Source organism: Catharus ustulatus, chromosome 29 (assembly GCF_009819885.2).
Source record: "Catharus ustulatus isolate bCatUst1 chromosome 29, bCatUst1.pri.v2, whole genome shotgun sequence".
Lineage (NCBI taxonomy): Eukaryota > Metazoa > Chordata > Aves > Passeriformes > Turdidae > Catharus > Catharus ustulatus.
In genome coordinates, this window is record NC_046249.1 from 894,640 (window position 1) to 922,559 (window position 27,920).

At 57.9% G+C, this 27,920-nt stretch overlaps 1 protein-coding gene across 2 annotated transcripts; it reads left to right on the forward strand.

Annotated features, from left to right (window-relative positions):
* The first annotated feature begins 40 nt into the window (after positions 1–40).
* On the forward strand, positions 41–27,920 carry SH3GL1 (SH3 domain containing GRB2 like 1, endophilin A2). 2 transcript variants are annotated; one of them, XM_033082428.1, is made up of 10 exons: positions 41–191; positions 16,940–17,008; positions 17,105–17,177; positions 17,643–17,786; positions 21,056–21,189; positions 23,028–23,186; positions 23,629–23,732; positions 24,347–24,471; positions 25,489–25,542; positions 26,886–27,920. In XM_033082428.1, the coding sequence occupies exons 1-10, from the start codon at positions 147–149 to the stop codon at positions 27,080–27,082; spliced, it is 1,104 nt and encodes a 367-aa protein (XP_032938319.1). In that variant the 5' UTR covers positions 41–146; the 3' UTR covers positions 27,083–27,920. The 2 variants fall into 2 exon arrangements, with proteins under 2 accessions (XP_032938319.1, XP_032938321.1); XM_033082430.1 differs by lacking the exon at positions 25,489–25,542.

Below are 27,920 nucleotides of genomic sequence, written 5' to 3' on the forward strand. Positions count from 1 at the left end.
GGCCGGGCGGCGGCGGAAGCGGCGGCGGCGGCGGGGACGGGCCGGGCTGGGACGGGCGGAGCGTCCTGAGGCTCCCGAGGCTCCCGCCGCCCCCGCAGCAGGTCCCGCCGGCCGCAGACCGGGCCACCGGGCCAGGCACCGGCACCATGTCGGTGGCGGGGCTGAAGAAGCAGTTCTACAAAGCGACCCAGGTGAGACGCCGGCACCCCGCGCCCGTTCCCGCCGCCGTTGGGCTCCGGGGAGGCCGCTCTTCCCGTACCGGTTGGCAGAACCCGTCCCGGCCGCTGCTGCCCCGGCGGGGCCCGATCGCCGCCGTTATCCCCTCCGACATCCCCGTGCGGGGCCCGCGGGGCGTCCCCCGGTACCCCCGGTACTCCCCGGTGTCCCGGTCCGGTACCCCCCGGTTCTCTGTGTGGTCCCGGGGCTGTGAGCGGAGCTGCCACCCCTCGGGGGAGCCGCTTTGGGGATCCCATTCTCCCTTCCGTGGGACGGACACGGGTAGGGAAACTCCGCCGGGCACCGGAGCCTGCGGAGGGGGGGTGACACCGTGGGGTCACTTGGGGGGTGCCTCCCCCTCCCCAAAACCCGCACAGCCGGGACGGACCCAGCCCTAAACCCAGCCTGGAGCGGCGGCCCCGCTAAGCTGGGCTCCGGTAAGCCGAGCTCCAGTAAGCCCAGCTCCGGTAATCCCGGCCCTGGTAATCCCGGCTCCGGTAAGCTCCTGCAGAGCAACCACAGCCGGGCAGGGCTCCGGGGGTGTCGGAAAAAGCTCGGGAATTGCAGCCGGGATCAGCCGCGCGTCCCTGGAGCTCTTCCCCCCCAATTCCCCATCCCTGGAGCTCTTCCCCCAGTTCCCCATCCCTGGAACTCTTCCCCAATTCCCCATCCCTGGAGCTCTTCCCCCCCAATTCCCCATCCCTGGAGCTCTTCCCCAATTCCCCATCCCTGGAACTCTTCCCTCCATTCCCCATCCCTGGAGCTCTTTCCCCAATTCCCCATCCCTGGAGCTCTTCCTCCCAATTCCCCATCCCTGGAGCTCTTTCCCCAATTCCCCATCCCTGGAGCTCTTCCCCAGTTCCCCATCCCTGGAGCTCTTCCCCCCAATTCCCCATCCCTGGAGGTGCCCAAGGAACTCGCTGGAATCTCTGGGGTCTCTCCCAACCCAACCATCCCACCAGGGTTTATCAACACCTTTTCCCTCAGCCCCAAACAGGGCTGGCCATTCCCAATCCCCCTGAGCTGAATTTTCCTTCCTGTTAACAGTTGTGAGGTTTTTTTTTTAATGTGTTTTGGGAACGGTTCAGGAATCCCAAACCCCCCTCTGCTGCTGCTTTCCTGCCCCTGTTGTAAATTCCAGATAAATTTGGCTCAGATCGTGTTTTCCATCGGTGACTTTAAACCCCTTCGGCTCATCCCACCCCTGTGTGCGACGTGTGTCGCCTCCTTCCTTGGCTCCCTTTCCCCAAACCCATTTTATTTACCCAGCAAAGCAAAATAACAAATTTCTGGAGTCATCCCCCTCTCCCTCACCTCCTGAACCGTGCTGGGGTGGTTTTTTTTTCCCTGTTCCACAGGGAAGGGTCGTGCTGGGAGCTGGGTGTGGGAGGATTTTGTGGGTCTGGATGTGCCGTGGTGGTGTCAGGAGGTGAAAACCCCTCAGTGACTCAGGACTAACGTGTTCCTACACCCAAAAATAGAATCCTAACCCCCTGATGAAACTGTTTTTTTGGAGGAATCACAAATTCTGCCAGAGGTGCTGCCACCCCCTGCAGTGCTCTGGGGACAGGGACAGAGGTGGCTGTGATTTGGAGATGCTCTGACTGCAAGCTGGGAGTCTCTGGTTCCATTTTTTTGTCTTCTCTTCCCTTTCCTCCCTTTCTTCCCTTCTCTCCTTCCTTCCCTGTCCCCCCTCTGGTCCCACTCAGCCCTTGGCTGAAGGGGAGGGGAGGATTAGTTATTTTTTGGCTCCCTTCAAACCATCAGTCCCTGCCAAAGCCGAACATGTGGAAGATCTTTCCCCAAATGTTACGTGCTGTCCTTAATTGAGGGAAAGGGAGCCAGGGGTCTGCAGGGACCCTGAGGGCTTTGGGATCCCTGTCCAGCACCCAGAGGGAGCAGGGCTGGGCTCCTGGGGCTCATCCCTGTGATTCCACCTCTCCCCTGGGCGCCCACACGCAGGAGAGAGCCTGGAGTACCCTGGAAAAAAAAATAAAAAATAAAACTGAGTCGTGCTGGCAAATGCTGCGGATGGGGAGCAGCTCCCAGTGTGTCCAGAACAGGTTCTGCCTGTTCACAGCAAACTGTTCTCTAAAAAAAAAAATAAAGAAAACTGGAGAAAACATCCTGAGAGGAAGGGGGAGAAGCAGCAGCAGCAGCTTGGAGCTGGGAACTGGGTGGGAAGTCCCTGCCTGGGCCGAGCTTCCATCCAGCTGGGAATTCACAGGGACCTTCTGCTGTGCCAACAGCTTCGTTTGCAGCCCTTGGGTTTTGTACAAACTGCTGTAAATCCTAAAATCCTGCAAACCTTCCCAGGCAGTGGGCAGGACGGGCTGCTGCTCTGGGGGAACCCCCAGGGAAGGCTGGAGGTGTCAGCAGGGATGGGGAGCAGCACCCAGGGTGGGGCTGGAATGATCCCAGGAATCCTGTCTGGGTCACCCCAGCTGGCAGCAGGAATGATCCCAGGAATCCTGCCTGGGTCACCCCAGCTGGCAGCAGGAATGATCCCAGGAATCCTGTCTGGGTCACCCCAGCTGGCAGCAGGAATGATCCCAGGAATCCTGCCTGGGTCACCCCAGCTGGCAGCAGGAATGATCCCAGGAATCCTGCCTGGGCCACCCCAGCTGGCAGCAGGAATGATCCCAGGAATCCTGCCTGGGTCACCCCAGCTGGCAGCAGGACAGCCCAGCAGCTCTTGGGGACACAGGGACACAGGAGTGGGGACGCTGCCCGTGGATCCCAGCAGGGTTTGGCTTGGTGGAGAGCAGAGCTCACCTCCCTCCACCCCTGACAGTGCCCATGCTGGGCTGGACAGGGCTGGGAGCAGCCTGGGACACACTGGGAGCAGCCTGGGACACACTGGGAGGTGTCCCTGCCCCTGGCAGGGGTGGCACTAAATGGGATTAAGCCCCATTCCAAGCCCAGCCAGGCTGGGGTTCAGCCCTGGGCGCTGCTGCCGTTCCAAACTGGATTAACGTGCTCCCAAAGCCTGTGTGAGCTGAGCCTAAACCCTGCCAGGCCTGCCTGGGCTCAGGAGCTCGTGCTGGCCCAAATCACAGCCCAGGCAGCTCCTCCTCCCCATCCAGAGCCGTTTTCCAGAAGGGGAAAAGGCGAGTGCTAATTAAAACCCAGCAGCCCTTGATGCACACACGCCTTTCCCTGAGTTTGGTGACAGCTCCCAAGGCTCCCAGAGGTATTTTTGACCATAAATAGCCCCTTGCTCCCTGCCTGGCCCACCCAGAGCATCCCACAGCCCTGTTAGCTCCCAGTGAGAGGCACAGCCTGCAGCTGGCACTGAGGGCATTTCCCCTTTTTTCTGCCCTTTGTGGTCAGTGCTGGTGGTGCTGCTGAGCTGGGATTTCCTTCACTTCTCCTTGGGGTGGGATTTCCTTCTTCCCTGCTCAGCTGGGGCTCTCTGTGGTGGTTGGTGCTCTGCTTTGAGATGTGGGGTTTTTCTTCCCTTTGATGAACCTTTCAAAAACTCCTTTTTTTTGTTGTTCTGTTGGGGTTTTTCTGATATTAACTCAGCCCTGCTCCCTCTCCAGGCTGGAGGCAGGAGGAGTTTTTGGGATGTTTGGGTGTTGAAGGGACCCAAAATCTCCTCCCATTCCATGGGCAGGGACACCTCCCCCTATCCCAACCTGCTCCAAGCCCCGTCCAACCTTGGACAATTCCAGGGATGGGGCAGCCACAGCATCTTTGGGAAGCTGTGCCAGGGCCTGAGCACCCTGTGAGCAAAGAGGGGAGCAGGGAATTCCTGGGGGAGGGGTTTGGCAGCTCCTTATCTGTGCTCAGGAGTTTGGACTGGGGTTTTGCTGAGTCCTGCCAGCCTGGAGCCTCCTGCCAACCTCTGTCCCACAGCACCTGATGTTTCTGTGTTGCCATTCACCTGGATTCCCCTGCAGCTCCTGCCTTTATCTTTGCACATTCATCTTCTCCCCAGGCTGGGGGGAAATCCGGGTTTGAGATCCTGCAGCTCTGCTTCCAGCCAGGATCCATCCCAGGGCATCCTGCCCTGGCTCCCTGCTGCCTCTGGGCTGTTCTGCTGATGTGTTTGCACATCCAGGGGGAAAAGGAGGCTCAGGGGACACCTCACTGCTCTGCACAGCTCCCTGCAGCGGGGTAGGGCTCAGGAAACAGTGACAGGAGCAGAGGAACCGGCCTCAGCCAGGCTGAAATCTGATATTGGTGTGGATTTTTCCATGGAAAAGGTTGTCAGGCACTGGAGCAGGGCAGCAGTGCAGTCCCCATCCCTGAATTGTTCCAAAGCTGTGTGGATGTGGCACTGGGCACGGTGCTGGGCTGCACTCTGGGGTTTAAAGCTCTTTTCCAGCCTCACCCATTCTGTGATTCCTCGTGTGGCAGGGGCTGAGTGTCCCCAAACCTCCTGGGGACAGGAACGAGGTGCCAGTGCCTCCCTTCAGCTGCTGGCTGCACACTCAGAGTGTCCAGGGGAAATCCTGCAGCCAGGATGTTTCCCTGTGGATTCCCTCTCCTTTTCCTGCGTTATTTGTCTGGCAAAACCAACCTGGGCTGGCTGGAGCTGAGCAGCCCCAGAACCAAGCAGGTTCCATTTTTCCAGGATTGTTCCTCTCTGGAGTTTCCTGTAAATTGGTTTTTCCCCTCATTTAAGGTTGTTTTTGCAGCCAGTGAGCTCTGACAGCAACGGGAGCTCCAATTCCTGGAAGGCAGAGACAGAAAACGGAGCTGGGGAACTCCAGCTCTGCTCTCCTGTGCTCCCCTTGCCGTGGTGTCAGCCAGGGAAAGTTGTGTGCTGCAGCTGGGGGATCAGGGATCAGGGCAGGATCCGTGACTCAGGCTGGCCCTGGGATGCTGAACCCACGTCATCTGCCTGGCTTTATCCAGCTGAGTGCTCAGGGAAGGAAATCCTTCCTCCCCCTTTTCCCTGCCACTGCTTTCCTCCTGGGAAAGAGCAAAATGGGGCTGAGCTCAGGCTGCCTGCCTTGCAGAAGCTGATTCATTTCTTTAGCACTTTTAAATTTATTTATTTATTTTTCTCCTCCTTCTTGCTCCTCTCCCCCATCCCTGCATTTGCCAGGGCTCCCAGCCCCATCCCTGTGGGAATCCTGACAGCTCTTCCTGCCTGGCACTGCAGAAATAAATCCCAGAAATCTCAGAAATCCCAGAGCCGAACCCCAGCCTGCCCTGGGGAGGGAACTGGGGTCTGCTGGGATGTGAGGGGCTGATCCTGCTGCTCTCCCTGCTGGAGCAAGGATGGAGAACTGCTCAACAGCCCAGAAATAAAATAAATCCTGAAAAATCCCCAATCCCTATGGTCCTGGCTGTGTGATTCCAGCTGAACTCACTCACATGGAAATGCTGCTGTGTCCCAGCCCTGCTGGTGTTTCACAGGACTCTGAGGTCCTGTCCCTGCTCCTGAACTGCAGGATCCATCCAGCCTGGGCTGTGGGAGCAGGCAGGAGGCTGAGCCTGGCTTTTCCTGTGCATCTTCTCCATGTCCTTTTTCCCTGGATCAGGTGGGAAAGGTGCAGCTCCAGGGCCTGGCAGAGCCCCCCCAGCATCCCAGAGCTTCCCTTTCCCTGAGCTCCACGGCTCAGTGCAGGTCCAGCCCCTCCTGGCCTCTCCCTGAGATTATTGAAGTGATCATTAATTATTGTTTTTTAACAGATTTCCTTTTCCTGTTCCCCTCAGCGCCATCCCTGCTGTCAGCAATCCCGTGGTTTTCAGGAAAGGTTCCTCTGGCAGGAAGGGGCCTGGGCCAGGCTCGGGGCTGAGGCAGAGCTGGGGGCTCCTCTCCTGCTTTTGGGAGGATGGAGAATCCATCAGGAGGGTCTGGATTGCTCCTGCTTCCAAGAAAAACCTTGTAACCCCCCTTCCAGCACTGCCACCAAGAGCTAATTAATAGAACCAGTCCTTTTAAAGCCACTGGGAATTTTAGGATCTCCTAATGCCTGACTATTAATAAAGTTCATGGTGCTGTCACTAATTAAATTGCTTTTCTGCTCCAAAGGAAAAAAAAGATGAGTTAAACATCTCCGTAATGAAATTCTGTCTTTGAGACAGAAGGTTAAATTTGCATGATTAAAGCTTTAAAGGGCTTTTCCTAATTGAGAAAATGCTTCATAATTCATCCTAGGGCCTGAAAACCCGGCTGCACCCCCTGGCTGGGACCAACTTTATTCTCCAGTGATAATTTATTAACCACTTTCCTGACCAAATCTGGTTTGGCATCACAGGATTAGTGACCCAAAGTGCGGCTTATAATCAGGTGTGGCTTATAGTCGTGAAATTACTGTAATTTTACCACTTTCATGATGAAAAAGGCAGAAAAAGAAGCAAATGCACTGCAGGAGAAGGTGCTGGATTCGGTTTTATTCCCTGATTTTCCTCCCTGGTTCCATTTTGTGTCCATGGTTCTGAGGGAGCAGGGGCCGCACAAACCAGTGCCAGATGCTGGTCCCAGTAAAGCTCCTCCTGATTGTACTGGGCGAGTTCTGAAGAGCATTTGAGGGATTTTTGGGGATAAAACATCCTCCAAACCTCCCAGGATTTCTGGATGTGATGCCAAGTACTGGGAGGGAGGATTTTATCCCATCTAAACCATTCCAGAATGACTCTTGGTGTACAGTTTGGGGGGAAAAAAATGGATTGAGCAGCACTTGGGTGTTGGCAGAGCCCCTGGGTGTGGGCAGCTCTGGTGCAGGGCTCTGGAGATGCTGCAGGAATTTGATCCAGGGCAGCCCCAGGGATGCTGGGCTGGGCTCCAGAGCCACGGAGCTTTTCCTAGAATTGAAAGGAATGAGGAAAAGGGGTGTTTACAGTGTCCCCAGCCATTCCTGTCCCCTTTGATGTGTGGGGACACTCCCCGTGTGAAACGTGCTCTGCACAGGGCTCGGGGTTTGCTTCTTCTGGGGGGTTGGATCTTGTTTGATCTGTTTGGTGGCTGCAGAGCCGTGTCCCAACAGCTTTGTGTGTCACCAGCGTGGTCTTGTTAAATAATCCTGGCCTTGTCAAATAATCCTGGTCTTGTCAAATAATCCTGGCCTTGTCCCCTAATCCCAGCCGTGTCAAGTAATCCTGACTTTGTCCCTTCATCCTGGCCTTGTCCCACCACCCATCCTGGCCTTGTCCCCTAATCCTGGCCTTGTCCCCTAATCCTGGCCTTGTCCCACCATCCATCCAAGCCTTGTCCCCTAATCCTGGCCTTGTCCCCTCATCCTGGCCTTGTCCCCTAATCCTGGCCTTGTCCCGCCATCCTGGCCTTGTCCCCTAATCCTGGCCTTGTCCCACCATCCTGGCCTTGTCCCACCATCCATCCTGGCCTTGTCCCCTAATCCTGGCCTTGTCCCACCATCCTGGCCTTGTCCCACCATCCATCCTGGCCTTGTCCCCTAATCCTGGCCCTGTCCCACCATCCATCCTGGCCTTGTCCCCTAATCCTGGCCTTGTCCCCTAATCCTGGCCTTGTCCCACCATCCTGTCCTTGTCCCTCCATCCATCCTGGCCTTGTCCCACCATCCTGGCCTTGTCCCCTAATCCTGGCCTTGTCCCCTAATCCTGGCCTTGTCAAATAATCCTGGCCTTGTCCCACCATCCTGGCCTTGTCCCACCATCCCGGCCTTGTCCCCCCATCCTGCAGATCCAGAGTTTTTTTCTGTCTCCTTCCCAGCTCAGTCTCTCCCCTCCTGCTGCATCCTGGTGATCCCAGCAGTGTCCTGCTGCTCAGGGAGATGTTTTTCCTGGTTTTCACAGGGAGAAGAAATCCCTTCTGCTGCTTTATTCTGCAGCTTGGTGTTTCTTCCAGGAATTTAAGGTGCCCCACACCCTCCTTTCCCCTTTGTTTTTTGGGAAATTCTGAGCACTGTGTGCCCCAACCCTCCAAACGCAGAACGTGGCTGCTGGGTGCTCTCCCTGAAGCTTTGCAGCTGGGAAAAACAAGGATTGCAATTCCCAGGAGGCACTTTGGGTGCTGTGTCCCATCTCAGAGCAGCTCCAGGACCAGGAGCCGCTGCCTTTGGTGTCCTGGGGCCGGGTGGAGCTGCTGGGGATTGATGGCTCAGCAGCTTTGGAGCAGCCAGGCTGTGATTCACAGGGACAGAACACAGGGAGGCTGTGCAGGAAGTCTGGATGCAAGGCCAGAATTCCACATTTCCCCTCAGTTTGGTGAACTTCCTCTCAACTGCTGAATTCCCTGGAAGTGTGTGAGGGGAAAGAGGAGCTGCTGCTGCTTCCTTACGTGTTTGTGTTTTCCCTGGAATTTGACCCAATTCTGTGATGTTTTTTCCCCCCAGCTGAATAGAAATTGTGTCTGGTGTGGTTCAGAGAGTGTGAGAATTAATAACAGGAGGAAACAGGGTGCAAATGGCTGTTGGGAGCTGCCCCATCCCTCCAGCAGGAGCATTCCAAGGCTGCTGTGGGAACCTTCATCTTTTGGGATGAGTCTGCTCTGGGGGCAGGAAAAAGGAGCTGGGAGATGAGCAGGGAGCAGACCAGGGTCACAGCCAGGCCTTGGAGAGCAGGAATTCCCAAATCCTGGAGGGAGGAGCAGCTGCTCTGCAGAGCATCCTCCGAGCGCCCCGGGCTGGCCCTGCTGGCTGCTGCTGAAATCCTGGGTTTGCCTTTAATTCCCGCTGTCCTCATTGCTGCAGCCCATCTGCTGGATGGAGATGAGTCACCCGATGCTGAGGAGGAGGAGGAGGAGGAGGAGGAGGAGGAGAGGAGGACAGGCTGGCAGGTGGCTCCTGGAAAGCCGCCTGTGCAGCCCTTCCCTTCCATGGGATAAGATTAGGAGCCGAGGTCACTGGGAAGCTTTTCCTCCTCCCAGGGAAGGGAAGGAGCTGCTCATTGTTCCAGGCTGACCTTCCTGCTGCAGATCAAGGAATTCCTGTGGCCCTGGGCAGGGGAGGGATCCCAGTCTCAGCTGCTGAGGGGGTGGAAGCTCGGGGTGTTCCGAGCCACGTTCTCCCTGCTCACGTTTCTGCAGCGCCCTGGCTCCAGTTCTGTTCCCAGCCAGGGACTCCAGGTTCCATCCCTGAGCTCATCCCCAGCCCTTTGGATGTGAGGCTCAGCCAGGACTGGCCTCTGGTGGAAGGAGAGAATGGGAAAAACGCAGGGAAGGAGCTGCAGGAGAAGGCTGGGAGCTGGATGCAGAGTGGGAATGTTCCTGGGAGCTGATTCCCAGCAGGATCAGACAGTCCAGGTGTCCCCAGGCAGGCTGGATCCACAGGGATGAGGTTGGGAGCCAGCCCAGGGTGTGCTCAGAGGGGCTGGAGCCCCAGAGCTCTGGCTGTGCTCTGTCTGCCAGGAGGGAATGTGAGAAATCCCAGGGTCACAGGGATTGGAGGGACCCTGGAGGTCACAGAGTCCCACCCTGGCATGGCAGGGACACCCTGGGCTGTCCCAGGCTGCTCCAGCCCGGCCTTGGGCAGTGCCAGGGATGGGGCAGCCCCTGGGGGATGTGCCTGCCCTGCCAAGGCTGCAGGGGATTGTTCCTCCCCTGCTCTGCACAATAAACACTGGGATCTGTTTTCTTCTCCTCCAAGTAGGTCAGGTGTCGCTCAGATCAGTGTGAGCTGTGCTGTGGGTGTGCCCAGCTCGGCCCAACCCGCCTGGGATCCTGGGATGGGCTCGGTTTTATCAGGGTTGGGATCCAGGGTGGGCTCAGTCTTATCAGAGCTGGGATCCAGGGATGAGCTCAGTTTTATCAGGGTTGGGATCCAGGATGGGCTCAGCCTGTCAGAGCTGGGATCCAGGGATGGGCTCAGCCTGTCAGAGCTGGGATCCTGGGATGGGCTCAATTTTGTCAGGGTTGGGATCCTGGGATGGGCTCAGTTTTATCAGGGTTGGGATCCAGGGATGGGCTCAGTTTTATCAGGGTTGGGATCCAGGATGGGCTCAGTTTTATCAGAGCTGGGATCCTGGGATGGGCTCAGTTTTATCAGAGCTGGGATCCAGGATGGGCTCAGCCTGTCAGAGCTGGGATCCAGGGATAAACTGAGCCCATCAGAGCTAGGATCCTGGGATGGGCTCAGTTTTATCAGGGTTGGGATCCAGGGATGAACTGAGCCTGTCAGAGCTGGGATCCTGGGATGGGCTCAGTTTTATCAGGGCTGGGATCCAGGATGGGCTCAGCCCATCAGAGCTGGGATCCAGGGATGAACTGAGCCTGTCAGAGCTGGGATCCAGGATGGGCTCAGTTTTATCAGGGTTGGGATCCTGGGATGGGCTCAGTCTGTCAGATCTGGGATCCTGGGATGGGCTCAGTTTTATCAGGGCTGGGATCCAGGATAGGCTCAGCCCATCAGGACTGGGATCCAGGGATGAACTGAGCCCGTCAGAGCTGGGATCCAGGATGGGCTCAGCCCATCAGAGCTGGGATCCAGGATAGGCTCAGCCCGTCAGAGCTGGGATCCAGGATGGGCTCAGCCCATCAGAGCTGGGATCCAGGGCTGTCCCAGGACACCTCCCAGCCCCAGCTGGTTCTGCAGGCAGCTCGGTGGCAGCAGAGCCGTGTGGGGCACTCCAGGAGATCCCCAGGCGTTTCCAGCTGCTGCAGCTGTGTTTTTCCAGGAGGTTTTGGGAGCTACCATTGCCCAGCTCAGTGGCTGCAGCTTTTCTGTGCTCCCAGGCTCAAGCACACACACAGAGCTGGGTCAGGTCACTGCCTCTGCTGGGTTTTACAGAGCATCCCACAGATCTGAGCCCTGGGCACGATCCCAGCCCACCCTGGTTTTCCTTGACTCTCCTCCTGTGTGAATTTTGGGGGTTCTCACCATTCCCACCCCTTTTTCCCCAGGTTTGTGTGCTGGCTTTTCCCCCTGGGCTGGGGTGAAGGGCAGAGCTGCTTCTCTGTTTGCTCCTCTCTGGGGTTGTTTTTGTATTTCTGGAGGGGAATTTGCTGCTGGGAGGGTGGAGGGGAGGAAGAAGAAGGCTTTGATAGCCCAGAGTGTGCAGGAATACAGGAAAAAGGGTTTCAGTCAACTGTGGGGAACTGTTTTGATTGCAAGGATGGCAAATGTTTGATGTGTTATAAATAGGGCTGACTGCCATGGAAAAAAGAAAGCGAGTTTTTAAAAAAAGCCCTGATTTTTGGGTTTCTCTTGGTGTGTTTTGCTTGTTTGAGGCTGAGGGAATTAGGGATAATTTTCCGTTTTAAAATATTTAAAGGCTGGAGAGCAAAATATCAGAATGAGGTTTGTGAGACGCCGAGGGGAAGGTGGTGATTAGCAGGAAATAACACAGAGGAGAATCCCTCACCCCTGGGCTGGGCAGATGGGACCTCCAGGGTGGCTGTGCTGGAATTGCCCCCTCCAGCTTTCCAGGAGCGCTCCCAAAGGGAGCTGGGAGCGTGGCTGGGGCAGCCCTGGGTGGGGATGGGGGTGGGGATGGGGATGGGCAGTGCCCAGTGGGGAGTGTCGAGTGTCCAGTGTGGAGTGTCCAGTGTCCAGTGTGCAATGTGGAGTGCCCAGTGTGGAGTGTCCAGTGTCCAGGGCCTGGTGTGGAGTGTCCAGTGCCCATTTCCCAGTGCCCAGTTCCCAGTTCCCATTTCCCAGTTCCCAATTCCCAATTCCCAGTTCCCCCTGTCCATTTCCCAGTTCCCATTACCCAATTCCCAGTTCCCATTACCCATTTCCCAGTTCCCATTACCCAGTTCCCATTTCCCATTACCCATTTCCCAATTCCCAATTCCCAATTCCCATTTCCCATTTCCCAGTTCCCAGTTCCCAGTTCCCATTTCCCAGTTCCCAATTCCCATTTCCCAATTCCCAATTCCCAGTTCCCAATTCCCAGTTCCCAATTCCCAGTTCCCAATTCCCATTTCCCATTTCCCAATTCCCATTTCCCAATTCCCATTTCCCAATTCCCATTTCCCATTTCCCATTTCCCATTTCCCATTTCCCAATTCCCATTACCCATTTCTCAATTCCCAATTCCCATTTCCCAGTTCCCAATTCCCATTTCCCAATTCCCAGTTCCCAATTCCCATTTCCCAATTCCCAATTCCCAGTTCCTAATTCCCATTTCCCAATTCCCAATTCCCATTTCCCAATTCCCATTTCCCAATTCCCAATTCCCAGTTCCCATTTCCCAGTTCCCAGTACACTCTCATCCCGGATCTCTGAGCCATTCTGGAGCTGTGTCCTTTTCTCCAGCTGGCAGTGAGGGATGCATTCCTGCCTCCCCAGCTCCCTGTGGGTGCAGTTCCAGCCCAGCTGCAGGAGCAGCCAGGTGGAGCAGCCAGGACCTGCCCTGGCCAATATTTGCTCTGGGCAGTGTTTGCCTGGAGCTCCCAGCTCTGCTGCTCCCAGGGAGAGCCCCTGTGTGTGTCCCCTGCAGAAACCTGGGAGGGTTCTTGTTCTTGTTCTGCTCTTCCACTCCCAGGGAGGGTTTGGTTTGGGTTGGTTTGGGTTGGGTTGGTTTGGGTTGGTTTAATTTGGTTTGGCTTGGTTTGGCTTGGTTTGGTTTGGGTTGGCTTGGTTTGCTTTGGTTTGGGTTGGCTTGGTTTGGTTTGCTTTGGATTGGTTTGGTTTGGTTTGGTTTGGTTTGGTTTGGTTTGGCTTGGTTTGGTTTGGTTTGGCTTGGTTTGGTTTGGTTTGGTTTGGTTTGGCTTGGTTTGGTTTGGCTTGGCTTGGCTTGGTTTGGCTTGGTTTGGCTTGGTTTGGCTTGGCTTGGCTTGGCTTGGTTTGGTTTGGTTTGGTTTGGCTTGGTTTGGGTTGGGTTTGGGTTGGGTTTGGTTTGGCTTGGTTTGGTTTGGTTTGGTTTGGTTTGGTTTGGCTTGGCTTGGTTTGGTTTGGCTTGGTTTGGCTTGGTTTGGCTTGGCTTGGCTTGGCTTGGTTTGGGTTGGCTTGGTTTGGTTTGGTTTGGTTTTTAACCATTTCCGTGCCTGCTCGTGCTGTCCCAGTGTGGCTCAGCAGAGGTCAGATCCCAGCTGGGGGGGCAGGGATGGATCCCAAACCTTGTCCTGGCTGCTCAGGAAATAAAAACGCACAGGAATTGTCAGCACATCCTCCAGAGAGCCCCAGAGCTGCTGCCAGGGGGAAGGGCTGCTGGAATCTGCAGTGCCAGCATTCCTCCAGCTCCCTTGGGCCAAGCAGTGTCTGGATAAATCCTTCCTTTCCTTCCCTTCCTGGAATTCTGGAATCCTTCCTTCCTTTCCTTCCTGGAATCCTTCCTGGAATTCTTCCTGGAATTCTTCCATCCTGGAATCCTTCCTGGAATCCTTCCTTCCTTCCTGGAATCCTGGAATCCTTCCTGGAATCCTGGAATCCTTCCTGAAATCCTTCCTTCCTTCCTGGAATCCTTCCTGAAATCCTTCCTTCCTTCCTGGAATCCTTCCTGGAATCCTTCCTTCCTTCCTGGAATCCTTCCTTTCCTTCCTGGAATCCTGGAATCCTTCCTGGAATCCTTCCTGGAATCCTTTCTTCCTCCCTCCCTTCCTTCCTTGAATCCTTCCTTCCTTCCTTGAATCCTTCCTTCCTTCCTGGAATCCTGGAATCCTTCCTTCCTTCCTTGAATCCTTCCTGGAATCCTTCCTGGAATCCTTCCTGGAATCCTTCCTTCCTTGAATCCTTCCTTCCTGGAATCCTTCCTTCCTTGAATCCTTCCTTGAATCCTTCCTTGAATCCTTCCTTGAATCCTTCCTGGAATCCTTCCTGGAATCCTTCCTTGAATCCTTCCTTGAATCCTTCCTTCCTTCCTTCCTGGAATCCTTCCTGGAATCCTTCCTGGAATCCTTCCTTCCTTGAATCCTTCCTTGAATCCTTCCTGGAATCCTTCCTGGAATCCTGGAATCCTTCCTTGAATCCTTCCTTGAATCCTTCCTTCCTTCCTTCCTTCCTGGAATCCTTCCTGGAATCCTTCCATCCTTTCCTTCCCCCCTTCCCTCCCTCCCTTTGGGGCACAGGTGGGATGCACAATGTGACACTTTGGAAATTTGGCTCCGTGGTGTCCAGGAGCCGCTGGTGGCTCCTCCAGGCTGGTGCTGGGGCTCTGGGTGGGTTTCTGTCCCTTCCTGGCAGCTTTGGGATGTGGGGATGGGGTCCCCCCCCTCCTCTCCTCCCGTGCTGACGCCTCCCAGTTTAATTAGAGCCAGCAGGGAGAGAGCTCCAGTCATTATTCCCTCCCAGCAGGGCAGCAGCAGCATTTCTTGGACGTCAAAAGGAGGATTAAATTAGTCTGGAAATGAGGGGGTTCTGCCTCCTTCACTCCTCTGGGCTCTCCAGAGGGTGTGGAGCTCTGGGGTGGCTGTGGTGATGGATTCTGGCACTCATTCCCCTCGGAATAACCCTGGCAGGGGTTATTTACAGCTTCCCAGGCTGCAGATCCGGGGAGAAAAGTGGGGATGGAGCTGCTTGGGATGGCTGCAGCCTGCCCAGGTGTGGAGGTGTGACCTGGGTGAAGGGATCCGCTTCTGGCTCTGGGGTTCGTGCCAGGGGACAGGGGGTGGCAGCTGTGCCCTGCTGAGCCTGTCCTGGCAGGCCTGGAACTGCTCCTGGGATGTTTTCCAGCTCCAGAGAAAAGCCTGCCTGCCCAGCCTGGGGCTGAGGTGTGTGCTGGCACCCCAGGTGTCCAAGGACAGCAGGAAATCCCTTCCCTTCCCTTCCCTTCCCTTCCCTTCCCTTCCCTTCCCTTCCCTTCCCTTCCCTTCCCTTCCCTTCCCTTCCCTTCCCTTCCCTTCCCTTCCCTTCCCTTCCCTTCCCTTCCCTTCCCTTCCCTTCCCTTCCCTTCCCTTCCCTTCCCTTCCCTTCCCTTCCCTTCCCTTCCCTTCCCTTCCCTTCCCTTCCCTTCCCTTCCCTTCCCTTCCCTTCCCTTCCCTTCCCTTCCCTTCCCTTCCCTTCCCTTCCCTTTTCCCTGAAGGGACCCCCCCACCTCCTCCTCAGAAAACACCCAGCCCCATTTCGTATCCCCACGGGAGCAGGAGTGTTCCAGAGGAAGAGAGCCTCGATAAAAATCAGATTTTTTGATGTTGGAGTAAACAAACCCGATTGTTCCTTCAGCTCTGGGGCTTTCAGCACTGACAGGAGGAATCCTGGCAATGCCCTGGGGCAGGAGTGCAGCCCTGGCAGCTCTGCCAGGTTTCCCAGACCACTCTGGATGTCTGGATGGGGAATTTGCTGTTTTGTTGGTGGCAAAATAATCACAAATTGCTCCCCACAACTCCCAGAGTGGAGGGTGGAGCCCGGTGGGGTCGGGCTGTGCTCCCAGGGAACAGCAGGACGAGAGGAAACCCCTCAAATTGCACCAGGAAAGGTTTAGATTGGAAATCAGGGAAAATTGTTCATGGGAAGGGTGGCCAGGCATTGGCAACAGTGGTGGAGTCCCCAAAAACACATGGACATGGGACATGGGCTGGAGGTGAACAAGGCTCTGCCCTTGGGGGTCTTTTCCAACCTCAGCAATTCCCTGATTGCAATTTTGGCCAATTCCCTGATTGCAATTTTGGCCAATTCCCTGATTGCAATTTTGGCCAATTCCCACGTCCCCAGGCTCTGCTGCTTCCCTCTGCCCTGCCTAGGGCTGGGAAGGGAATTTGGGGTGGGTAAATGGGGCACTGATCCCTCCTGCCCTACTGGGGCTGGGAAGGGAATTTGGGGTGGATAAATGGAGCACTGATCCCTCCTGCTCTGCCTGGGGCTGAGAAGGAATTTGGGGTGGATAAATGGGGCACTGATCCCTCTGCCCTGCCTGGAGCTGGGAAGGGAATTTGGGATGGGTAAAGGGGCACTGATCCCCCTGCTGCTTCCCTCTGCCCTGCCTGGGGCTGGGAAGGGAATTTTGGGGTGGGTAAATGGGGCACTGATCCCCCTGGGGTGTGGATCAGGGGCTGGGAAGGGAACATTCCCCTGCAGGGAGGGCACTTTAGGGTGGGTAAATGAGGCACTGCTCCCCCTGGGGTGTGGATCAGGGGCTGGGGCAGTTCCTGAGCCAGGGATCCCCTCAAGGGGCTGCATGAAACGTGCCCTGATTTCCCACCTTGTCAAACATCTCTGGCAAACAGCTCCATCCCCTTGTTCTGAGCTGCTGCAGCAGCTCCAGAGGGGCGGCTCTGCTCCCCCTGTGCTCCCTGGGATCTGTCTGGGAGCTCAGAGTGTTCATTCCCTGTTTTCTTGGATCCTGCCATGTGTGAAACGGAGCCCTTGGCTCTGAGTGGAGCTGAGAGACGCTCGCGCTGCTCGTTTATTCCAGCAGGCGTTGGAGTCAGAGCTGTGGGCTGGGATTTGGGGAGCTCTGGAGCTCCTGTGGGTGAGGAACATCCTGCCTGAGCAGGGATTTGGGGAGCTCTGGAGCTCCTGGTGGGTGAGGAACATCCTGCCTGAGCTGGGATTTGGGGAGCTCTGGAGCTCCTCGTGGGTGAGGAACATCCTGCCTGAGCAGGGATTTGGGGAGCTCTGGAGCTCCTGTGGGTGAGGAACATCCTGCCTGAGCCCAGCTCTGGGTGCTCAGGGATTTGGGGAGCTCTGGAGTGGGTGAGGAACATCCTGCCTGAGCCCAGCTCTGGGTGCTCAGGGATCTTTGGGGAGCTCTGGAGCTCCTGGTGGGTGAGGAACATCCTGCCTGAGCTGAGCTTTGGGTGCTCAGGGATCTTTGGGGGGTCGTTTTAAGGGTTCTGGGCTGTTCCTGCCACCTCCCTTGTGTGGCAGGGGCTGTGTGGAGCATCCCTGTTCCCTTTCTGTCCCAAGGGTTCCTCAGTAATTTGGGAAGGTCCAGCAGTGCCTGACCCTCCCCTGTCCTTCCTCCACAGCTGGTCAGCGAGAAGGTCGGAGGGGCCGAAGGGACCAAGTTGGACGATGACTTCAAGGAGATGGAAAAGGTGAGTGGGGATCAGGGGAGCCCCCAGAACCACCCCAAGGCTCCTGTGGGGTTGGCTGAGTCCCTGAGCTGCTCCTCACTGGGCTCTCTCCTGCAGAAAGTGGACGTGACCAGCAAGGCTGTCACAGAAGTGCTGACCAGAACCATCGAGTACCTCCAGCCCAACCCAGGTGAGCTCCCCTGAGCCCTTCCCAGCTTTCCAGGGCATCAGGGAGATCCCTCCTGCTCCAGCTTTGGGTCAGGTGGAGATCTGGGTGCCCCTCTTGTGCTGAATCCAGGCTGCTGAGCAGGGACAGAGCAGATGCAGACCTGGAGAGGCTCTAAGGGGATCTGTTTTTCCAGGAAAATCGGAGTTTCTGGGCTGGGAAGGGGTGGCTGGCTCTGTCAGCCCTGCATCCTTCCAGCCAGCTGCTCCAGAGAGCACTCCAGGGACCCTGGCAGGGCTGGGGAAACTCCTCTGGCCTTCCCTGGCCAAGCTGTGCAGAACTATTTTTGCTCTGTGTCTTGGAAAAGAACCTTTTCTCACAGCAGGGGAATATTTCTGGGGGATGGAGACAGCAGAGCCTCTTGGCTTGGGGTGCAGCAGGGAGCACAGGGCTGGCAGGGGCTGAGCTCTTTGTTTGTTTGTGTGGCAGCTTCCAGAGCCAAGCTGACCATGCTCAACACCATGTCCAAGATCCGGGGGCAGGTGAAGAGCCCCGGGTACCCCCAGTCCGAGGGGCTGCTGGGGGAGTGCATGATCCGCTACGGGAAGGAGCTGGGAGAGGATTCCAACTTTGGTGAGTGTCCCTGGCTCTGGGCAGGGAGGGGACAGCTCCTGCCTCCCTCCTGAGCTCCCACCCTCCCTTCTGGAGGCACTGAACGCTGCTGGGGGGGTTGGAAGGGGTTCAGGAGCTCGCAGGGTGAGCAGATCCCAAGGGGGTGAACAGGTTTGGGTGGGATATTGGAAGGAATTGCTGCCTGAGGTGGGATATTGGAAGGAATTGCTGCCTGAGGTGGGATATTGGAAGGAATTGCTGCCTGAGGTGGGATATTGGAAGGAATTGCTGCCTGAGGTGGGGTATTGGAAGGAATTGCTGCCTGAGGTGGGATATTGGAAGGAATTGCTGCCTGAGGTGGGATATTGGAAGGAATTGCTACCTGAGGTGGGATATTGGAAGGAATTGCTGCCTGAGGTGGGATATTGGAAGGAATTGCTGCCTGAGGTGGGATATTGGAAGGAATTGCTGCCTGGGGTGGGATATTGGAAGGAATTGCTGCCTCTGAGGGATATTGGAAGGAATTGCTGCCTGAGGTGGGATATTGGAAGGAATTGCTGCCTCTGAGGGGTTTCAGGCCCTGGCACAGAGAAGCTGTGGCTGCTCCTGGATCCCTGGAAGTGCCCAAGGCCAGGCTGGAGCAGCCTGGGGTGATGGAAGGTGGGACTGGGTGGGTTTTGAGGCCCTTCCATCCCAAACCATTTTGTTACTCTGTGAACCCAGCCATCCTGGATCTCTTATTAAACACTGAGATAAATTTGCATGCAAAATAAAAACTTCCCTCTGAACTGGACAGCGAGGAAGGAATGGGACAGAGCAGGATTGGGAGTTTCAGGCAGCTCCAAAGATCCCTTCCAACCCAAACCCTGCTGTGATTCCATAGGGAACTCCAGAGGGGCTGGAGCCAGGAAATCTGGCCTGGCTGTTCGTGCAGCCACGTGTGGCTGGCAGGGAGGAGGGGGTGAAGCCTTTTGGTGACATCAGTTCTAATCCCCTGGAACCTGGGCCAGGCACGTGATGGCTCTGCCAGGACAGGGAGGAGCTGCCTTGCCTCAGGAAAATTAAAAACCTCTGGCTGCTTTTGGGACTGACAGAGGATTTTGGAGATTCTCCCTGGCCAGCTCTGCATCAGTCCTGGCCCACAGGGACTGAGGAGAGCAAGGGAAGGAAGTTTTTAGGAGCACACACTGAACTCTATTTCCTTAATGGCCTCCTTAGAGCAGCACTGAGGATTCCATCCCTCCCTTCCAGCTTATTCAGAGTTACTACAATTGAAATAACACTTCTGAGCTATTGATTTTTCCAACTGGACAGAGGAGAGATGTTTTCCCTCGACCCTGTCTCACTCTGCCCATGCATTGTTGTCTTGCCAAAGCTGTGCAGGAATAATTTAATCTCTGAATGTTTTCTCTGCACTAAAAAGCCAGCACTGAGTATTCTGTGCTGCCAGTCTGCCTGGCTCGAGTGGCAGAGAGGGCAGAGCCTCAGGAAGGGATGGAGCTGAGCAGGTTTCAGTGAGTGCCTGAGCTCTGGAGCTGAGCAGGTCTCAGTGAGTGGCTGAGCTCTGGGAGCTGAGCAGGTTTCAGTGAGTGCCTGAGCTCTGGGAGCTGAGCAGGTTTCAGTGAGTGCCTGAGCTCTGGGAGCTGAGCAGGTTTCAGTGAGTGCCTGAGCTCTGGAGCTGAGCAGGTTTCAGTGAGTGCCTGAGCTCTGGGAGCTGAGCAGGTTTCAGTGAGTGCCTGAGCTCTGGGAGCTGAGCAGGTTTCAGTGAGTGCCTGAGCTCTGGAGCTGAGCAGGTTTCAGTGAGTGCCTGAGCTCTGGGAGCTGAGCAGGTTTCAGTGAGTGACTGAGCTCTGGGAGCTGTGCAGTTTTCAGTGTCTGAGCTCTGGAGCTGAGCAGGTCTCAGTGAGTGGCTGAGCTCTGGAGCTGAGCAGGTTTCAGTGCCTGAGCTCTGGAGCTGAGCAGGTCTCAGTGAGTGGCTGAGCTCTGGAGCTGAGCAGGTTTCAGTGAGTGCCTGAGCTCTGGAGCTGAGCAGGTTTCAGTGAGTGCCTGAGCTCTGGGAGCTGAGCAGGTTTCAGTGCCTGAGCTCTGGAGCTGAGCAGGTCTCAGTGAGTGCCTGAGCTCTGGGAGCTGAGCAGGTTTCAGTCACTGAGCTCTGGGAGCTGAGCAGGTTTCAGTGACAGCTCTGGAGCTGAGCAGGTTTCAGTCAGTGCCTGAGCTCTGGAGCTGAGCAGGTTTCAGTGAGCAGGTTTCAGTGAGTGCCTGAGCTCTGGAGCTGAGCAGGTTTCAGTGGCTGGATGAGCTCTGGGAGCTGAGCAGGTTTCAGTGAGTGGCTGTGACTGGCTGAGCTCTGGAGCTGAGCAGGTTTCAGTGAGTGCCTGAGCTCTGGGAGCTGAGCAGGTTTCAGTGAGTGCCTGAGCTCTGGGAGCTGAGCAGGTTTCAGTGAGTGCCTGAGCTCTGGAGCTGAGCAGGTTTCAGTGAGTGCCTGAGCTCTGGGAGCTGAGCAGGTTTCAGTGAGTGCCTGAGCTCTGGGAGCTGAGCAGGTTTCAGTGAGTGCCTGAGCTCTGGAGCTGAGCAGGTTTCAGTGAGTGCCTGAGCTCTGGGAGCTGAGCAGGTTTCAGTGAGTGACTGAGCTCTGGGAGCTGTGCAGTTTTCAGTGTCTGAGCTCTGGAGCTGAGCAGGTCTCAGTGAGTGGCTGAGCTCTGGAGCTGAGCAGGTTTCAGTGCCTGAGCTCTGGAGCTGAGCAGGTCTCAGTGAGTGGCTGAGCTCTGGAGCTGAGCAGGTTTCAGTGAGTGCCTGAGCTCTGGAGCTGAGCAGGTTTCAGTGAGTGGCTGAGCTCTGGAGCTGAGCAGGTCTCAGTGAGTGGCTGAGCTCTGGAGCTGAGCAGGTTTCAGTGACAGCTCTGGAGCTGAGCAGGTTTCAGTCAGTGCCTGAGCTCTGGAGCTGAGCAGGTTTCAGTGAGCAGGTTTCAGTGAGTGCCTGAGCTCTGGAGCTGAGCAGGTTTCAGTGGCTGGATGAGCTCTGGGAGCTGAGCAGGTTTCAGTGAGTGGCTGTGACTGGCTGAGCTCTGGAGCTGAGCAGGTTTCAGTGAGTGCCTGAGCTCTGGAGCTGAGCAGGTTTCAGTGGCTGGCTGAGCTCTGGGGCTGTCCAAGGAGTGGAAGGTGGGGCTGGATGAGCTTTGGGCTCCTTCAGCCCAAACCAAACCATGCCTGTGGGACTCACCATGGCTTCCTGCAGCCCTCAGGCTGTGTTTAACTCCTGTCCCTTGTCCCTGTCCTGCTGCTGTCCCCCAGGGGACGCTCTGCTGGACGCTGGGGAGTCCATGAAGCGCCTGGCCGAGGTCAAGGACTCGCTGGACATCGAGGTCAAGCAGAACTTCATCGACCCCCTGCAGAACCTGTGTGACAAGGACCTGAAGGAGATCCAGGTGAGCACCCCCTGCTTCTCTGCTCACCTCCCTCTCTCTGGGCTCTGGGGCTGTTGGTGCATGGAGCTCCCTGCTGCTGGGAGCCAGGGGCTGGCAGGAATTCCCTGCTCTCTGTGTTCTCTCCCTCCAGACTCTCTGCTATTTCCTCCCTGCTCAGCGCTGCTCCTGCTGCTCCTGAGCAGCCCAAAAGGCTGCATGCAGGTTGGAATGGTTCTCCATTTGCCATGTTTGATGGGAGTACAGTAATTTCACGAATACAAGCCGCACCAATTTGACTAAGATTTTGCTCCTAAACCGGAAATGCGGCTAATAATCAGGAGCGGCTAATACAACCTCAGAAGTGCCTGCCAGAGTGCTGAGCCGAGCAGCTGCAAAGTCGGCATTTTGCGATTGTTACAAATCGCTACTTTGTTGCACCGCGGGTGGAGCCTGGCTCCGTGTAGGCAGAACGGGGGGCGGGGAGAGAGGCGGGAGAGCTCTCTTTCCTCCTCTGCCACAGCCCAGGGGAGAGACGGGGGCGGGGCCCGGTGCCGCCATTGCTGCAGCTCGGGGAGGAGAGGGGGGACCCGGGCCGCCCCTACCGCGGCCCGGGGAGGAGAGGGGGGACCCGGGCCGCCCCTACCGCAGCCCGGGGAGGGGGGGGAAGCCGGCGCCGCCATTGCTGCGGCCCGGGGAGGGGGGGGAAGCCGGCGCCGCCATTGCTGCGGCCCGGGGAGGGGGGGGGGAAGCGCGCGCCGCCATTGCTGTGGCCCGGGGAGCCGACGGGAGCCCCGCGCAGCCATTGCCGCGGCTCGGGGAGCCGACGGGGTGCTTTGTCCCCGCCCGCCGCCGCCGCGGCAGGAGCGGGGAAACTCCGTCCCTGCCCGCCGCCGGCGCCACGGGCGCGGGAAAGCTCCGTCCCCGCCCGCCGCCGCTGCCGTAGGAGCGGGGGAAGCTCCGTCCCTGCCTGCCACCGCAGGGCAGCGCCGACCCGGGGTGACCGAGCCCAGTGGCAGCGGCGGCCGGCCCCGAGCTGCAGCACCGTGCTGGACCACCTGGCCCCGTCAGCGGCCCCTAGCGGGCCGAGCCTGCACAGCCTTAGCTCAGCCAGTAAACCCCGCCCTCCCGCGGTTCTGTTACTAATTGCACGCGGGTCCTCGCTGCGAACGACAGAGCGGCTTATATTCGTGTGCGGCTTATCTATGGACAAAAACCAAAATATTTGCCAACACCCAGAGATGCGGCTTATAGTCAGTGCGGCTTGTATTCGTGAATTTACTGTACATCCCAAAACCCCTTCTGGGCTTGCTGAGTTGGGTTCTTGGTGCTGTGAGCTGAGATGGGATAAATGTGGGCTCCAAGCTCCCCTCAGGTCTCTGCTCAGCTTCCCAAGGAGCCCTCTGGGAGAACAGGGAGCTCAGCAGCTCCTGGGTGCACACAGACAAGTCCAGGATCCATCCCAGCCTCCACTCAGGTCTCCTGAGGGAGTTTTCACTGTCAGTGGTGCCCTGGGTGAAACAGCCACCAGGTGCTGCCTCAGTGCCCTCCTTCCATGGGCTCCTTTAAACATCCCTGCCCTGAGACCCAGAAGTGCCCAGACCCCACACTCCTGCTGTCCTGGGGAGCTGAGAGGAGCAGGACAGCTCCTCCCCTTCCCAGAGGTTCTGAGGGGAGCAGACCTGGTTTGCTCTGCAGCCTTTTCCTCCTGGGAAGGGTCTGGAATCATTCCCTGGGTGTGGATGCTCCACCTGCAGCCAAGGTGGGAGCCACAGGAGATCGAGTTTCTGACACCACTGAGCTCAGCCTGTAACTGGAGCTGCCCTCCCTCTCTGGCTTTCCCTCTTGCCCACCCTGCCCAGCACCACCTCAAGAAGCTGGAGGGGAGGCGCCTGGACTTCGACTACAAGAAGAAGCGGCAGGGGAAGATCCCGGACGAGGAGCTGCGGCAGGCCATGGAGAAGTTCCAGGAGTCCAAGGACGTGGCAGAGACCAGCATGCACAACCTGCTGGAGACAGATGTGAGTGTGGCAGCCCAGATGTGAGTGTGGCAGCCCAGAGTTTGGGGTGCAGTGTCCCTGCTGGGGTGGGGTCTCCTCAGGGAGGCACTGATTGCAGTTTCCACTCCTGCCCAGCGTGGTTCTGCTCTGGGAAAGCCCAGACAGGCCTGGCTGAGCCCCTGCTGCAGCTCTGGGCCAGAGCAGAGCCCAAACAGGCTCCTCCAGGGGTGGTGGGGGAATCACTTTGGGAGGTGACACAGCTGGGAAGGGTTGGGGAAGGATTTCCAGCCCAAATTTTGCCAATTCCCAGCACGGTGGCAGGAAATGGGGAAATGAGCTCTGTCAAATCCCAAATCCCAAATCCCAAACTCCTCCTGGGCTCTGCTGCCCAGTGCAGCCCCAGGGGCAGTGCAGGGATCCCCAGCTGGTCCCAGTGCTGACCCCAGCCTGGGTTCCCCCCCAGATCGAGCAGGTGAGCCAGCTGTCAGCGCTGGTGGACGCACAGCTGGATTACCACAGGCAGGCCGTGCAGATCCTGGACGAGCTGGCCGAGAAGCTCAAACGCAGGTGAGTCCTGGGCTGCTCCCTGGGGTTCCTCTGGGAGCTCCTGAGTCCCCCTTGGAGTCCCACAGGGGTGGGCTTGGCAGGGACCTTGAAGCTCGTGGGGCAGGGACACTTCACTACCCAGGGCTGCTCTGAGCCCTGTCCAGCCTGGCCTTGAAAAAAACCAATTCCTTCAGCTGTTCCAGGGGGGATTTGGGTTCTGTTGGGTGTCTGATCCCAGATCCTGGCTGAGGAAGGCTCGTCCCTCCTCTCCTCCCCACTCTGGGGAGGTCCTGGCAGTGCTGCCCTGCTGCTCTTCCCTCCTGGGAGAAGCTGCAGAGTGGATCCCGAGCCTGCTCTGAGCTGGGAGGAGCTGGGAGGATCCTGCCAAGTCTGAGCTTTCAAACTACAGCACGAGTGTCCTCTGCTGGCCTGAATTCCTGAGCATCCACAGCAGATCCTGGGATGTGTGGGCCAAACCCTGGGACACCCCAAACCTTCCAAAGGCTCCAGCACAGGAATTGTGCAAATCCCTGTGTACAAACCCCTTCCTCCAAACCCCAGGGGGATGAGCACGGTGTTGATCCCCCCCTGTCCCACTCCTGATCACCCTTTCCCATCTCTGTGCCCTGTCCCAGGATGAGGGAGGCCTCCTCACGCCCCAAGAGGGAGTACAAACCCAAGCCCAGGGAGACCTACGACTTCAGGGAGAGCGACCAGTCCAACGGGGGCTTCCCCTGCAACCCCACCCCCAAAGCCTCAGGTAACGTGGTGCTGCCTTGGAGCAGCCTCCCAGGGAAGGAGAGCAGCTGCTCTGCTCACAGGCTGCTCCTGCTGTGCTGGATGTTCCTGCTGTGGCTCTGGAAGATGTTGGGAGTGCCTCTGGACCGGGCTCTTTTCTCCTGGGACCCAGGAGCCTTTGCTGTGTTGGCTTTGGGGATGTGCCAGAGGGGTCTCCAGCCTGGGCCTCTCTCTGTCAGTGCCAGACAGGAAAAATGAAGCCTCCCTCCTTCCCTCCTTGTCTGCCATCCTGTTCCCTCCCTCCTTGTCTGCCATCCTGCTCCTTCCCTCCCTGTCTGCCATCCTGCTCCCTCCCTCTCTCCTTGTCTGCCATCCTGCTCCCTCCCTCCCTGTCTGCCATCCTGCTCCCTCCCTGTCTGCCATCCTGCTCCTTCCCTCCCTCCCTGTCTGCCATCCTGCTCCCTCCCTCCTTCCCTGTCTGCCATCCTGCTCCCTCCCTCCCTGTCTGCCATCCTGCTCCCTCCCTCCCTCCCTCCCTGTCTGCCATCCTGCTCCTTCCTTCCTTGTCTGCCATCCTGCTCTCTCCTTCCCTCCCTGTCTGCCATCCTGCTCCCTCCCTGTCTGCCATCCTGCTCCCTCCCTCCCTCCTTCCCTCCCTGTCTGCCATCCTGCTCCTTCCCTCCCTGTCTGCCATCCTGCTCCTTCCCTCCTTCCCTCCCTCCTTGTCTGCCATCCTGCTCCTTCCCTCCCTGTCTGCCATCCTTCTCCCTCCCTCCCTCCCTGTCTGCCATCCTGCTCCCTCCTTCCCTCCTTGTCTCCCATCCTGCTCCCTCCCTCCCTGTCTGCCATCCTGCTCCTTCCCTCCCTGTCTGCCATCCTGCTCCCTCCCTCTCTCCCTCCCTCCTTCCCTCCCTGATCCCCGCGGGTTTCTAACAGCATGGGGGCCCTGCTGTTTGTCCTAACAGATCCCTCTGGGCCCTGCCTGCCCCTGTCCCTGTTCCCCTTGGTTTAAGCATGTCTCTCTTTTGTTTGGAAGCAGCTTCTGCCTCTTTCCGGTCGGACAAGCCGTCCCGGGCCTCCGTCAGGAGTATCCGTGAGTTTCCTCCCTGTGCACTGCTCCGTGTGGCCTCTCCCTTCCCTCCCTCCTGCTGCTCCTCCCTGCTGCTGCTGCTGCTCCCTGGAGCTGCTCATCCCTCCGTGCTGAGCCTGGCCTGAGCCCTGAACTAACCCAGGGGGATTTTCCTCCCCCAAACCAGGGCCTGGCTCAGCTGGAGGAGCTGCAGCAGCTCCCAGCTCCCAGGCATGTCCTGATCCGAGGGGATCAGGAGCTTCCCCACAGAGACCAGACACCCCAAGGATTTCCCTGTTCTTACCCAGCCTGGATCTCTCCCAGTCCTGCTCCCTGAGTCCCTGTGGAAGGCTGGAGGGAGGAGGCAGAGCCCCAGCTCCTGCAGTTTGTGGGGTCAGAGGGGCTCTGGGGTCTGTGGGGTCTGTGGGGTGCTTTGGGGTCCGTGGTTCCTCCTGCAGGACCTCGGGATCCTGGGGCTGGGGCTTGGAGTTGCTGTGCTGGGAAGGAGCCTGGAGCAGGGCTGTGCTGCTGGGACCAGCCTGGTGATTTTGATGATGATTTTTTGGTGGTTTGGAGTTCTCTCAAACTCTTTTCTGTGTCTCCCTGCTGGTTCTGGTGATCTCTGAGTGCTCTTCTCGTGCTGGGCCCTCCCTTGCTGTGGGTCCTGGAATCATGGAAGGATTTGGGTTGGGAGGGACCTTCAGCACCCACTGCACCCCTGCCATGGGCAGGGACACCTTCCACTGTCCCCCCCTGTCCAGCCTGGCCTTGGACACTGCCAGGGACGCTCAGCTGGCCGTGCTGGCTGCCCTTGCTGCCATCCCCTTGTCCTGGCTGAGCCCCAGCACGCTGGGCAGGGCTGGGGGGTCCTGCAGACCCTGCAGGTCTCTCTCAGCTCAGTCCCTTCCCACTGGGATCCTCCCAGCTCCAAACCCCAGAGTGGGCAGGAAATCCCACAGAAATTCCCTTTGCAGCCCAAAGGTGATGTTTAAATCCTGGAGCTGAGCTGGGGGATGAGACCTGGGGCTTCTCTCAGGGATCTGGAGTCCTGTGGCCAGGGAGGCACAGACTGCTGTCCTGTCACCCTCAGCTGTGGGGTGACCCTGCAGAGTCCCCCTCCTCAGCCCCAGGGCAGGATCTGTGCTCTGCACAGGGGTAATTAGGAATATCTATAATTAGGATTCAGGCTGGAATGCAGCAATCCAGGCAGGAGCAGCACAGGAGAGCTGGAGGCAGGAGCTGTGCTGGGCCAGGGGCTGAGCAGGGTGACACAGAAGGTTCAGTGCACAGCCCATGGCAGGAACCTGCTGCCAGGGCAGGTGTGGGGTCCTGCTGACGTGTCCCCACTGTCCCCCCTGTCCCCACAGCCCCCCTGGACCAGCCCTGCTGCAAAGCCCTCTACGACTTCGAGCCCGAGAACGACGGCGAGCTGGGCTTCAAGGAGGGCGACATCATCACCCTGACCAACCAGATCGACGAGAACTGGTACGAGGGGATGATCCACGGCCAGTCCGGCTTCTTCCCGCTCAACTACGTGGAAGTTCTGGTCCCGCTACCTCAGTGAGCCGGCGCCGCTCCCGCCCCAGTGTCCCCAGTGTCCCCAGTGTCCCCAGTGTCCCCAGTGTCCCCAGCTCCAGCCCCGCCCTCCCCGCCCTGCTCGGGGCCAGGCGCCACCAGGGAACAAACCAGAAGGGTCCCACGGCCCCTTCCCCCGTGAATTTGGTTCTTTCCTTTTTTTTTTTTTGGGTTATTTTTTGTCCTTCTGGTGCTTGAACTTCGGTACTCTGCGTGCCCCTAACCCTGGCTGTGCTGCCAGCACTGCCCTGTCCCTGTCCTTGTCCTTGTCCCTGTCCCTGTCCTTTTCCCTGTCCAATTCCCACCTTTCCTTTGGGTCCAGCACCTGGATGAGCCGGGTGGGACAGCTGGGATGTGTCTGGGACACACGGCCCCGGGGCAGGGCAGTCCCAGCCCCAGTCCCACCCTCCTGCCCCAGCCAGCGCTGCCCCTGTCCCTGCAGGATCCCAGAGGGACCAGGGGAGGGCAGCTGGGGCACAGCAACACTACAGCACCCAGCAAACACTAAAGCAGCCCTGCAGGGCAGGTGCTGAGCCCTGCCTGGGGCTTGGAGCCATCCTTGAGGCTCTTGGAGCCATCCCTGGGGCTTGGGGTCATCCTTGGGGCTCTTGGAGCCACCCCTGGGACTCTTGGAGCCATCCCTGGGGCTCTTGGAGCCATCCCTGGAGCTCTTGGAGCCATCCCTGGGGCTTGGAGCCATCCCTGGGGTTTGGGGCCCTGCCTGGGGCTTGGGGCCATCCCTGGAGCTCTTGGAGCCATCCCTGGGGCTTGGGGCCATCCCTGGGGCTTGGAGCCATCCCTGGGGCTCTTGGAGGCATCCCTAGGGC

Excerpts from the sequence above, each read along its gene's own strand:
- SH3GL1 (XM_033082428.1), top strand. The coding sequence starts at position 147 with ATGTCGGTGGCGGGGCTGAAGAAGCAGTTCTACAAAGCGACCCAG. Across the intron at positions 17,787-21,055 it reads GGGAGAGGATTCCAACTTTG|GGGACGCTCTGCTGGACGCT; the intron begins GTGAGTGTCCCT and ends GCTGTCCCCCAG. Across the intron at positions 21,190-23,027 it reads AGGACCTGAAGGAGATCCAG|CACCACCTCAAGAAGCTGGA; the intron begins GTGAGCACCCCC and ends CACCCTGCCCAG.